Source organism: Pseudochaenichthys georgianus, chromosome 11 (assembly GCF_902827115.2).
Source record: "Pseudochaenichthys georgianus chromosome 11, fPseGeo1.2, whole genome shotgun sequence".
In the NCBI taxonomy this organism is placed as follows: domain Eukaryota; kingdom Metazoa; phylum Chordata; class Actinopteri; order Perciformes; family Channichthyidae; genus Pseudochaenichthys; species Pseudochaenichthys georgianus.
The window spans coordinates 225,726-240,087 of record NC_047513.1 but is presented as its reverse complement, the minus strand read 5'-3'; the positions used below and the strand labels follow the sequence as shown (position 1 = coordinate 240,087).

The 14,362-nt window shown below is 41.0% G+C and overlaps 1 protein-coding gene across 10 annotated transcripts in view; it reads left to right on the top strand.

Moving 5' to 3' along the window:
• The window catches only part of LOC117455228 (protein 4.1-like), a 117,184-nt gene that overhangs the window by 83,247 nt on the left and 19,575 nt on the right, over positions 1-14,362 (top strand). For 8 of the 10 annotated variants that reach the window (XM_071204768.1, XM_034094644.2, XM_034094639.1 and 5 more), the window contains one exon: positions 8,075-8,203. The exons of the other annotated variants lie outside the window; for them this stretch is intronic. In XM_071204768.1, the coding sequence (XP_071060869.1) occupies positions 8,075-8,203 (129 nt within the window). The remainder of the gene's footprint in view (positions 1-8,074; positions 8,204-14,362) is intronic. 10 annotated transcript variants of the gene reach the window in all.

Below are 14,362 nucleotides of genomic sequence, written 5' to 3'. Positions count from 1 at the left end.
AGCAAAATCCCTGCAGTAGACTGCAGTTAATTAAGAGTTTATTGTTCTAGCTTTTTTAAGTGAACAAAGTGCTTTCTATGCAAAGGTTACATTGGCCAACTTTAAGAAGTAGAAGAATAAAGCTAAATGTAATTTGTTTGCCTTCCAGTGTTGAAACCTGACCAAACAACCTTCACGTTTGCATTCTTCTGGACAAGGAAACAGTTGTTACCAATTATCTTGACATTTCGGTTTTGCAGCCTCTGGACAATATTCAGTTATGTGACAAAAGTGAACAAACATATGTAGTCCATCAGTAGGCCATATCTCTCAGAGTGTGTTAAGAATCTGTGTGCAGTTTAGCAGAGTGACTGACATGCTTAGCCCTGTGTTAATGTTGGACCAAGTATCTGCTGACAATCAGGCCAAGTGTAATTTAAGAATCCATTAGTGGAGAAAAGGAATTACTCAGGAATGCATCACAGCAATTTTATAATTTTCCAGTAATATGTAGAGGAACAAATATTGATTTAGAAATGATTGGGCCAATGGTGAAGTCACATATTTAATGTGGTGCCAGGATGTTACTACAACAATCACATAATTAGCTTTGCTAACTGTTGGGCAACAACTGAGCTAACTCAATCATTTCAATGTTATTCGGACATCATTCAGTAGGGCACAGTTTGGGTTTTGCGAACATAAAAATGGTTAGTTGCATGACAGAAGGTATTTTTTGTTTGCCTAGCAACAATATGCAACTTTTCACTTTGGCACAGACAAGGCTTGTTGTTACCCTATCAAAAGTCCCATATTGGAGTCCGCATTTATAACAGCAACATTTCTGAAAATTCAGTTCATTTGAATGGAATTACCACTATTCCCATAATTGAAGTGTGGATTTGACCAGCATGGCTGTGAAAAGGCTAAAACAGTGGAGAAATTGGCCCAAGCTACATATAATGAACCAGACTGAAATACAAGCTGAAACTAATGAGGGGATAAAGTGTAGGTGTACACGATGACCTCCTGTGGTTGCAGGGCTGATGGGTAACAAGTGGAACTAATAAGGCCTGAACAGACAATTAAACAGGCGGGAAAAACAGATATAATACAGATAGTTAAAACTTCAAAGTAAAACATAACAGAAAAACCAAGATAATGATAAAGCAAGAACATTTTAAAACTGTCCGATATAAGTACAGTCAATATACCCCACGTTATTTGTATTTCATGTGCTCCCTATATTGTTTTAACTTTAACACATTTTGTTCAGACTGCAATGGAATTGAGTCGGTGGGGAATACTCAGTTTAACCACTAGGACTGAATATTAACCTGCATTCGATACAGACCGTATTGTGTCATTTGTGTTAACACCGTGTAGACCCCTACTAAAATAATACTGAAAGGAAGAATTGTCAGAATTGTAATGTACGTTTTTAACTTGTTTTTATTGAAAGGGTGTGCATTGGACTGAAAAGACTAGACACCAGGCTTGGAATTTCGTCATTTTAGGGGCAAGGCCATTTGGCCTTTGGTGTTACAAATGTGTTCAGGGCACAAAGGCCACATGCCAGGGCACAAAGGCCATTGAGGGAAACATGTTTGGAGCTTACAAATAAATAACTTAACTTTCTGATAAGAAAAACACACGAATGACATGGAAAACAAATCACTTTTTTAATGTCAATAATGTCAAACATTATAATCATATAGGCCTATGCCTCCTTACCCCTAGATTCCACTGGATCTGTCTGCGTCGTGTTACGGCTGCGCCGCGGCGTTCACAAAGATCGCGGCCACTCTAGTCAATGGGTGCTATTCCACCAGACGCGCTGCGATACGGCTCAGAAGCGTCTCGGCGCTGGGCTCCGCTCAAAATAGGATTCAAGTCTATTTTTCGACGCGAGGCATTGCAGAGGCACCGGGCAGGAAGTGGAACGGTGGCAGCATCTGGCCCATCCCCAAAATAAACTAATTTTGCAGACTCTATCCCTCCGTAGTCTTTCAAGTAGGAGGAGAAATGCCAGCGTTCTCCTCCGGTTTACAGGCACTGTGTAAATTATATATATATAATAATTATGATGATGAATGCATTTTTTTACCACTAAAATACAGCAACACATCTTTGATTCATGTCGTTTATAACTGGAATATTACAAGTATTATTAACTTTGTCTGTACAAAGTAGCCTGTCCAGGAAATAGGCCCAAATCAACAACAACTGCGAGCTGGCAGGCAAGACGCTTCTGAAATGCTTCTGAAATACGCCCGGTAGGGTATGACGCAGGAGGAGGCCGGACCAAAACCGCGGCACAGCCGTAACGCAACGCAGACGGACACGATCGAATCAAGGGGTTAGTATTACCGTATATAAAATAAAATACTCTACTTTGAATAATTAGTGTTTGGTATGTTTTCTATCTACTACTTCTCCCATTCACAAATCAAAAATTAAAAATTCTATTAATATGTAACAAATATATTCCATTTCAGAGCAGAAGAAACAGCCTTCAAGGGTCAAACTCTGCACATACATCATTCAGCAGTGTACAGTGAAGCTCCAACATTCAACTGTATGAACAAACAACACTTTGAAATGCAAAAGGCTGTGTGTGAGTGTGTGTGTCATGGCGAATACAGTCGCTGCTTTATTTCTGTCTTTAGGACGTTGTGAGTTTGGACGGAGAAGCTACAGGTTAGTTTAGCCTGATCGATCATTCTATTCAGACAATTCTAAAAGGTTTTTCACCTGCCATCTTGTCTGCACACTTGTCAAAGCATTAATTCATGGTTTTTACTAACCATTATCAGTATTTTGTTCCTTCTGCATCATTTTGAAACGTGTATTACAATTAAATCACTGTAAAATATGTAAAAAAAATTGTAGTTGAGTCTACCACAGTATTTACTAGTGATGTGTCGGTCGCGAATGAGCCGTTTTTTTTTTGTTAAGTAATACAAGACAGAATGATGATGATGATGATGATGATCGCCGCGCTACAGCTGCTCCGTGCATGCATGCAGTGATATGTAATATCCAAGGATTAAAGACGGTTGGATGCTGCTGTTTTGAGCATTGCAATATATTTATTTTCATTGGTTATTTATTTATGGTTATCCTTACGGTACGTCCACACAGCAGCTTTTCAAAAATCTTGAAAATCTTTGAGCTGGGCGTGTCTGAAAGCTTGGGGATTTTTTGCGAGCAACGCGACCAACAACCAATCACATGAATCTCCCGCCCCCGACAAACAAAGCAAAAAACCCCGGGGATTTTATGCGAGCAATATATATATATTAGGGCTGTCAGTCGATTAAAATATTTAATCGCGATTAATCGAATGATTGTCCATAGTTAATCGCAAATTAATCGCACATTTTTGATCTGTTCTAAATGTACCTTAGAGGAATATTGTTCAAGTTTTTAATACTCTTATCATATGAGTGGACAAATACACAAAGGTTGATGGGAACTTAGTTCATGATCGCGTTCACACCAAAAAGAGCCGGTACTAAAATTAGTTCATGCGAACCTTTTTACCCCCTCGAAAGTCCCTGCTAGAGAGCAGGGACTTTTGAGCAGCTCTTTTGTGAGAAAAGAGCTATATTCCTGATTGGCTGGGCGGATTGCAAACCACGCCCCGTAAAACTCCCAAAAAGTTTTGTGAAGCCGCAATTTTATTATCCTCGCATTAGCATTATTAGCATTAGCAATAGCCCAGCGCAGAAACGCTGAGAGACTAACTTATGGCAACACAAAATAAAACAGCGGTGGAGATGAGGAGGTGTCGGCGTTCTGGCGATTTACTCGGAAGAACCAAAGACCAAAGAGTTAGCATGAACTAAGTTCGCATGAACCTTTGTGGGAAAAGTACCGCAGTGTGAATGCGCCTAATGTCCCGCTGTCTGCTTCCTGCATCAAGTCAAGTGCTCGGTGCAGTTGTGGCGAAATGTCGCTCCTCTGTTTTCATTTAAACAGCTCCTTCTATCCGTTAGCGCAGCTAGCTAGCACCAGATGCTAACAACAACAATGCACGTAAGGTCTCTCTTTCGCTCGCCCGGGCCACACATACATACACACACACACACACACACACACACCCTCCCGGTCCTCCCAATGGCCAGTCGGTGCCTGCCGGTGAGCGTGGAAGTGTGGTCTGCGACAAGCGGACGGCAGGAGCGGGGCTGTCAGCATCAGCTTGTAGATGGTATTTTAAACTCGATGCGCTCTGAAACTACGGGGCGGCCGTGGAAAAAAAATACACATGTGTTAATCGCGTTAAAATAATTAGTGGCGTTATTATTAACGCGTTAACTTGACAGCCCCAATATATATATATATATATATATAAACTCCCCAAACAGGCGAAAACCTACCAGTTTCACCCACTGTCTCTGCCACCTCCCTCCATGCCTGGCTCCTCCGGTTTGTATCCTGGTAATAGTTCTGGTCGTAAAGAACCGGGTGATTTGCTACCGTAATTTCTCATTTGGAATATGAGGAAATGAACTGCGGTCTGGTTCTCCCTGCTTACACGCGGTTTGATTGGCTAGCGCTTCTACCGTCAGATTTGCATAAACGGGATTTGATTGGCTGACGCTTCCAGCTCAGCTTCAAAAGTAGAACATTGCTCAACTTTTGAATCCTGAAAATCCTAGAAATCCTGGAAATCTTCGCTTCGCTCCCCCACAATGCAGTTCGGCGAAAAGCGAGCCAAAGTGACGTCATCCCCATTCAAAGTAAATGGGCAGAGAAGCGTTGGAAGATTTGTTTAAAGCTGCTGTGTGGACGTACCGTAACGGAGCCTACACACGGCGGCGTCACGGTTTCCGCTAGGATTTTTTCTCGCCGGCCAAATGTCCGGGCAGAATTTATTTTAGCGGACAAATTTGAAACTTACCGGTCATATTTCAATAATAATAATAATAATAATAATAAGAGTTGTGAGGCAGAGTTTCCGTTAGCAGGTAATTACCGGACTATGAGCAGATATGCTTCAGTTTAAAACTCAGTTCACAGGGCTCATTTTTATATTGCTTCAGTTTATAATCGTAACAGATCGAAACATTCAGATTAATTTTTCAATAAATGATTCCACAAACAACAAGCAACATAATTATTACATTCAAACAAACTACTTGTAGTAGATAACGTACATTATTCAAAAGTTTACATTATATTTGAATAATAACACGGGAGAAACGGATCCTCTCTTTTCCCCTCTCTCTCTCCTGACAGCCCGTCAGTTTCTCATGCAGCTCCTGCAGCTCGCTAAACAGTGGGCGGGGCTTCAGGTGATTATACAGAGCTGCGTGTCTCGGTCAGACTCAGCAGCTGATCTGATCTCTCTCTCGCGTCCGGTTACACTTCACTCGCATTTATGTCCATATCGATCAGATCCAGCTCTCCTGATCGGCCTTTATAGAGAGCACCGATCAAACTATTAAGAGTGAATATCGGCCGATAATGACCGGCGGCCGATCGATCGGAGCCTCCCTAATTATTACCAGACATTTTGACCGTCAGGTTTTGAATTTACCAGTTTTTAATAAATTTTACCAGCTAAAAACCGGTAATTACCGGCTAACGGAAACCCTGGGCGGCATGCGTTGCCGCTTGGCGGTGGGTGTGTCTTGAGCTTGGGGAGTCAACGCGAGCAACGCGACCAACAACCAATCACATGAATGTCCCGCCCCGGACATACAAAGCAAAGCATTCATGCTACATCCATGCTGGCTAAATATACTGTCTATGCTTGCTAGCTGTCCATTCAAACTCCCCAAACAGGCGAAAACCTACCAGTTTCACCCACTGTCTCTGCCACCTCCCCCCTACAGAATAATATGGACTTAATATGGACTTGACATAAAGATGTTTTCAAGGTAACAAAATTATCTTAAAAAAAGTATAATTTGCTCTAAACATAAATCATTTTTTAACTCCCCTTAACTGTGGATCCAGCCATTAGCTAATTCGGCAAGTAGCATTTCTGTTGTACGTGACAGATGCTTTGTGGTACTGTGATTTTCATTCTGCGAATATTAGTTAGATTTATATTGTTATTCACTTTGAAAAGTTGCATATTTAGCTTTAAATCTGGTCTGTGTTTATGTGTTGATGTGGTCATTGTGTAAAGGCTGGAAGTACTGTTGATGCACTCAATATGGTCCAGTATGGAAAGTGTCATCTTCCTGGACCATGTTATCTTTAATGTATCTCTCTCATCTTACTGCTGTGTGACTTCCACAATGTCAAGGCTCAGAACCAAACATTTATGTAGTTACCAGGGAAATGTTCTGGTTTGTTAGGATGTATTATTATTGTACATACAACAAGTTTTAGTCCACTGACATTACACTCTATATATCAATTAGTTGGCTTTACTTTATTGGCATTACGAAACCATCTAAAAAGTGAAGATGATGCAAAAAGCCTTGAATATGATGACAAGAAATGTTGACCATTTGCTCATTTTGAGTAGTAGGACTGGATCTAAATGTGCTTTCATCTTTCAAAATGTTGGTGGGATTTACATAATAGAAGCTGCATCTTTACAACACTGCTATTTAACTAAATATCATAACATATTGTGCATGTTCAGGAAATGACTCATTGGCACATTGGTATGCCAATCGAATTGGGGTAATTCTAAATATGAAAGCCTGTACTTTTCACTGTGATACTAAACAAAAATGTTGTGTTTTTTCATTGTCTACTGATGGACTTTCTCATATTCGGCCAATGGACTTATCTCTTCTCTATTGGTATAATGTGACTTTTCCAGTACTCATTCTAAGCTACAGTAAGGATGTTATAGGTACCAAAACATAATAAATGCATCAAACCTGAGGTGTACATTTGAATATGTATAAGGCCAATTTGGTTTTCTTCATTAATACGTTCTTTATGTCTTGCATGGTCTTAAAGTCCACATTGTACACATCACTCCATGTGTAAATCAGCACTATAACCCATGTGGAATATGTCTGATACAATCTCTACATGTTACAGGTTGCTCAGTTCACATCTGATTCCATCATGCAGTCAAATAGAGCAGCTTATATCTTATGGACACACAAAAACGTAAACTTGTGAAGCTTATTATTTGTTATGTATGTGGTCTTGCCATCAACTCCAATACATGTCAGAAATCTGTGCTCCTTGTATTGTTCCTCACCTCAATTTACACTGAACAAAAATATAAATGCAACACTTTTGTTTTTGCTCCCATTTTTCATGAGATGAACTCAAAGATCTAAAACATTTTCTATTTACACAAAATAACCATTTCTCTCAAATATTGTTCACAAATCTGAAACAATCTGAGATAGTGAGCACTTCTCCTTTGCCGGGATAATCCATCCCACCTCACAGGTGTGGCATATCAAGATGCTGATTAGACAGCATGATTATTGCACAGGTGTGCCTTAGGCTGGCCACAATAAAAGGCCACTCTTTTCCATGCCCCGAGACGCCTCAGGGGCTTTGCAGTTCACCCACCACATAATCCTGAGGGAAACAATAGCCGCTTTCACACCAAGTACTTTGCCATACTTAGTTCCCAGCACTTAGTTCCCGCATGGAACTAAAGAGCAGATCGCGTTCACACCGGAATAAGTCCCTGAGGGAAGATTACGCAAATGAAGCCGCTGACGTCACTTCTTGTTCTTCTGCTTTGGGTTTACTGGCAGGCCGCAAACAACTTCACAGTGTATACTGCCACCCCAAGTCCCCGGCCGGAAGTCCCCGGAGTTGGGGACTGGCTTCAGTAGGGACCTTCTCTGTATATCTTTGATAAGCCCATCTAGATATTTTGTGTTACTTTGTATTGTAGTCGTCAATTGTTGACGATGCTGGAATTTCCTTCAGGATATAGCATATGTCATGTGTACAGTTATAACCCTCTGACCTCCTATCTAACAACTTAAAAGTCCACATAAGAACTAAACTAACGATAGCAGCCTCACGGTAATTATATTGTTTCCCGTCTTGTACTAGGTTATGTCTTCCTTAATTCAAACACACAGTAGTGGTTTTTGTTGCTGGAGCCCACAGAGTTAGTTTCTGACTCTTTATCTGATCCCTTCAGTCTCCTGTGCTAAAGACCCAGACAATCACCATCTCAGACGTCACCAACTCCCTGAGAGGAACTGTGACCTACACGGACATGCCCTTAGTTCACACTGAGACCAAGACCATCACATACGAGTCAGCACAGGTGAGAGGGATTCTGGGAATGGCTAACAAAATTGTAGCATTTTGACTTGTCATTATGAAATGCAATATAAAGTCTTGTCTTGTGTGCAATGAAGTTATTTTTGGATATTTGCCTGCACACATGTCAATCAATTTGTTGAAAGCAGGCTAAGCCTTTTATTAGCCTAGGACATAACAACTTTTTAAATCCATGGCTCCTTTTAGGTATTAAGAAATGCTCATCCATCATGTCCAGAGATATACTCACAATGGCCCTAGTCTCCACACATTGGGCGGCTGTGGCTCAGGAGGTATAGAGCAGAGGTGGGGACTCGAGTCACATGACTTGACTTGAGTCGCATATTTTTTTACTTGAGACTTGCTTGATTAACATTGATAAAAGACTTGACTTGACTTTGACTTGGTATTCATGACTTGAGACTTGACTTGAGCTTGAGATAGATGACTTGAAAGGACTTGACTGTTTAAAATTAAATATTTGCGTTTGTTTTTGTATTGAGATATTACGTTTAGTTTTTTCGAAAAATGTGATTATAGCACCGTGCGCGCAAACCTGGCAACCCACTAGAAGGCAGGAGTCTCAGTTAACATGGCAGCAGCTAGCTTTACTCCAAAAATAGTGAAGTTTGGATTCAAAGATTATTTTGTCGGTGACGGTAATAAGAAGAGAACAGCGGTATGCAGGGTCTGCAGCATAAAGATCAGTGACACGACCACCACAACATCCAACTTCATTGGTCACTACAACAAACCCAGAGAAAGGTACGTGCATGTGTTGTGTTAGCTAGAAAGCTAACGTTAAGTTTAAAGAGCCTGTGACACGAGTTTCCCCCATCATCCAAACCCATCAATTTGAGTAAATATTGTCCCCTTGAAAATCGTTACTGAACTGATTTTGGATGTTTGTACTTTGATAACCATTAATCCTTCAATGTTGACCATTTTCTGGATCTTCTCCGGGATTCTTCAAGTCCCGCCAAATGATGTGTGACGTCATTGCGGGCACAGTGCTCCAGCTGCACCGTTCAGGATCCCAGCATCTGCATGTAAACGCACGATGGCGCACACAGCAGCGAGCTCAGACAGCGATGACAGTTTACTTTTGAACGTGTCTGAGAGCTCATATGAGGCTGAAGGATCGGTTTATGTTGAATCTATTAGAAGTTTAGGAATGAGGTGCGTCAATATGGGCGATCATACGGTCATGTAGCCAGTGGTGGAATGGGACTAACAATCATCCCGGGACTCTCGACCGGCCCACTTCGGTACCGCTAGTAAGTTGTCAACGGGGGGAGTTGGGGATGTCAGGGGCGGCGGGTGCTGTAGATAGTAAATGTAAATATGTAAATATTTGTGTCACTGCATCCTGGTAAAATACAAATATAATGTATAATGTCTGTGTCTTTGACCTTAGCGCTGCTAGCCACCTGTGCTCTGTACTACGAAGCCAGTTCAACAGACCCTGGATATGTTTGAGTAACAAACAAACTAACAACAACAAACTAACACACGAGATCTCGCTAAGCGGTCCTACGACGCTGGTTATCAACTCGGTAAATCAAGCCAGGGGTTCTCTCTCCAGCTGAGAGCGCGTTCACGTCTAAGACACGAGTGGATCTGACTTGAATTACATTTGACTCGAGTGTTTCGTCAACATAATGTGTTGCTTAAAATAATACTTCTGCATACAGTATGTGACACTGTGAGTGTTGCACGGCCAGATACGGCTCAGCTGACTCAGATCAGGAAATATGATATATTATGATATTATATGATTGATGATCTGATTGAAGATGTAATATGAATGATAAGTGCGACACGTCGGCGTCTTCTCTGCATACGGCAGTTTAAACTGTATTTCCTTTATCCTGTAATATGACTTGAGAGATTTAAACTCCGCACACTGAGTTGATCTCTTTTCTATAGACGCCGGAGGCGGGCAGCGTCAGGTAAAAGAAGTTATTTAGCCTTCTCAAACCTGAGCGTCACGCGCCGCCTATGGGGGATGTGCTAGTGACTTATCCGACCGGCCCACTTCGGTACCGGCACATCGGGATTCGTCCCGATGGCCAGTCCGCCACTGCACCCAGCCCAGCCCACGTAAACTGTCAACGGGGGGAGCCTCGCTGCGGGGAAACGGTGGACCTAGTATCCCGATCGGAGTGGGAATAATAATAATAATAATAATAATCCGTGCATTTTATCCATTAATTTCCCAACATTGTGGTAAAAAAAAACACACGTTTAATCCATGTTGGTGTACTACAACTACAAAAAGCATCGGTTTGTTTTCTCATCAGGAAATGCAGACCGGCACAAACAAACGATTTTTAAATCATCATCCTCACGATCATTTAATGTATCATATGTTCGCCGAATTGACATGAAAGCACTAATAAATGTAGTTTCATCCACTTGAGTTTACAACTACAAAAATAATCGATTTGTTTTTATATCACATCCGACGGGAGGAAATTCAGCAGCTCTCACTACCGATTTGTAATCCTAATGTAATCATCATCTTCACCACGATCATTTATGTTTATGTCGCCGAATTGACATGAAAGCACTGACGAATATGAATATACTGTAGTCAACTTCATTAAAACGTTATTAACGTGCCTAAACTCAGTAATTCACCATTTCTACGCATGACAACACACTTTGTCCGTGTTTGGCTCTCTCGCCGCACAGAGAAGCGTTCCCGCATTGACGTCACTTCAGGCTTCCCCCAAAACTTCAAAATGAGTCGAAGGAATTTCCCCGCGATGTTCGAAATTATTGATATTTAACGGAACGGTATCGCTTTTTCTTTTTTAAACTGACGGTTCGAGATTACTAGTAGCCCAATATTTTATTGCACAACAGTTGTTGGGATGCTGTCACAGGCTCTTTAAGCTCCGTTAGACTTGGTTTCAAATCGATTAAGCAAAGAGAAGACAACACGGTAAATGAACACAAGAACCTCCAAGGGATTCATTTGGACTAACCCTGATACTGACGGGAAAATAGATGCCCTGTGTTATTATCAGAAGTTACTGTAAACTTTTGAATAATTGAGTTCATCTACTTTTAGTAGTTTGTTTAAATGTTTTAATTATGGTGTTTTTGTTTGTAGAAGTGCATCATTCCTTGATTTATTGTAACATGAATCTGAACTTTGTGATCTGTGATGATGATAAACTGAGGCCATTTCTAAATAACCCAATTAAGTGAGTTTTAAATCGTCTACTTAGTTTATAAGGAAATGATGAAGAGGAACAAATTAATGATTTGAAAATGATATCTCTGTAGGCGCTGACGCTGTTGGCGGTTCTAGTGTTAACAGACATTTAAATTAAATATGTGTAATGGCAAATGCCATATATGATTTTATCACCTGGAATTCTGCCTTTTTGAACAGACTTTTTGAGTCCTAGCTGTATTGTCTGCAGTTCTAGGGTTAATATGAATCTAATATGATTGTCATCGGTCTAAATTAGATTTCAATGATGAACTGTGTATGTAATGAAGATCATAGTGTGGGTTGAATCCATTCTCATAACCACTGTCTTTTAACTGGTTTAAATGCGGAAACTGGGCTTGTTCATCAGAATGTTGTCTGACTTGACTTGACTTGACCTGAGCAATGACTTGACTTGCTTGACTCTCACCACAGTGACTTGGGACTTGCTTGATACTTGTAGGTCAAGACTTGAGACTTGCTCATGACTTGGCAAGGCAAGGCAAGTTTATTTATATAGCACCTTTCAACACAAGGCAATTCAAAGTGCTTTACAAAAAACGAAAGACATTAAGAAAATGGCATTTAAAATCAGTCATGTAGGACTTACTCCCACCTCTGGTATAGAGTGATGCAGTTAATACATGTGTAGGCCAACCCTGAAGTCAGCGTAGCATATTCTCTCTTGAAAAAAAGCAATGAGTAAACAACTCAACTTGTTAATTTTACCCTAGTCTCGAACATTTTTTTAACGTGTTTGTAGTTAGATGACTGAAATAAGGTCCCAAGTCATTTACGGGGTTTTAGGACTCATTCCTGCACCACTCTATTGGGGAGTCATCCACTGACCTCAGAGTTTGGTGGTTCGATCCCCTGCCCCTCCTGTCCACATGTCACAGTGTCTTTGAGCAGGACTCGGAACCCTTGCATGGCAGCTCGCTGCCAGTGTGTAAGTATGAATGGGTGATTGAGAGATAATTCAGTAAAGGTGCAAAATAAATGCAGCCATTTTTATTTTCTATTGAAACCTGAGTGTCTGACATCCTTTTTTGCTTTTTTGGTGATACTGATATACTGTACCTTTTTTTTTAAATAATGTTTTTAATTTCTGACACAAAACATCTTAAACGTTTAAGTATTTTAAACAAAAGCTATTGTACATAACCTAAATTAATTAAATAGCCTAGAAACAATATAATTGAAATACAAAATGCCTTAGTACATAAGTAGTAGTACAAATGTTCCTTTCCTCAAAAAAGTGACAGGTGGTGTGACAGGTCGTACTTCTCCCTACTTATGCAAATGAGCTAAGTCCTTTGATGTCAGATTGGCGTGAAAGACCCCCCGGAGTGATTCTTTTATTGTAGCAATTAAGATAGTTAAGGTATTTGACCCCTGGCCCCAAGAGTGGAGTAATTGCCCCAATTAGACTAGCCCCAGGCACCCCCTTTGTGTATAGGCCTTTTATTGTAGCAATTAAGATAGTTATAGGTATTCGACCCCTGACCCCAGAGTGGAGTAATTGCCCCGCAATTATATTAGCCCCAGGCACCCCCTTTGTGTACAGGCTTTTTATTGTATCAATTAAGATAGCTAAGGTATTCGACCCCTGACCCTGAGAGTGGAGTAATTGCCCCGCAATTATATTACCCCCAGGCACCCCCCTTTTGTGTACAGGCCATTTATTGCATCAATTAAGATAGCTAAGGTATTTGACCCCTGACCCTGAGAGTGGAGTAATTGCCCCTCAATTATATTACCCCCAGGCACCCCCCTTTTGTGTACAGGCCATTTATTGCATCAATTAAGATAGCTAAGGTATTTGACCCCTGACCCTGAGAGTGGAGTAATTGCCCCTCAATTATATTACCCCCAGGCACCCCCCTTTTGTGTACAGGCCATTTATTGCATCAATTAAGATAGCTAAGGTATTTGACCCCTGACCCTGAGAGTGGAGTAATTGCCCCTCAATTATATTACCCCCAGGCACCCCCCTTTTGTGTACAGGCCATTTATTGCATCAATTAAGATAGCTAAGGTATTTGACCCCTGACCCTGAGAGTGGAGTAATTGCCAGCAATTATATTAGCCCCAGACACCCCCTCTGTTGTATAGGTATTTTTTATGTATTGAATAGATAGTCTCTTTGACCCCTCCCCCTCAGAGCCCTTTGTTGACTAATCTAATTAGCTTTTGATGCCTGCCCTTGATGTGCAATTTCACACTGATGAAAGCATCTGTATAAATGACTGGGATAAGACCATATAGAGATATACTCAAAATAAATTTAAAAAAAGACAGACAATTCAACTTACCGAGTCAACCGTCTGAAGCGCCAGTCAAGAAGTGAATGCGGGCATAGGGGTGGGTGGGTTCAGAGTCCAGCCTCTTTCTGGTCACGTGTGTTGGAGGAGGGGCTCTGTAAGGAAGGTTGAAGGAACGAGCAGGATTTCTCCCCCGGTTTGACTGCAAAAGACTCTGACTTTTCTCCAAGGGGATCCGCTTGAGTGTCAGTAAGTTTCCTTAAGGTGTCATAAAGAGTGAGCTTTTGATTATCTATTCATGCGACGTTCACTGTTAGAATATAATGTAATACATGCCATAAAAAAGCCCGTACGAAGAGCCTGAATGTTTTACTTTTCCCATTGCCCCAATTCACTCCATAAGGCCGTGTACTATTAGATTTTTTGTTGTACCCATAAAGAATCTGGTTTCTGCCCCAATTCACTCCATACGGCTCCAGGCCGATCTGAACAAAAGTGTTCATGGCAGACACACTACGGGGGGGGGGGGCGAGAAAAGACACATAGATAGCTACATTGGTAAGGAATCATTGATAGCTTTCACTCGAGATGGTTTCTCCAAAATGACAGGTTTTGCATACATGAAAAAAAGTGTATCTTACAGTTCCTTTAGTTGTAGGATTGTGAACTAATG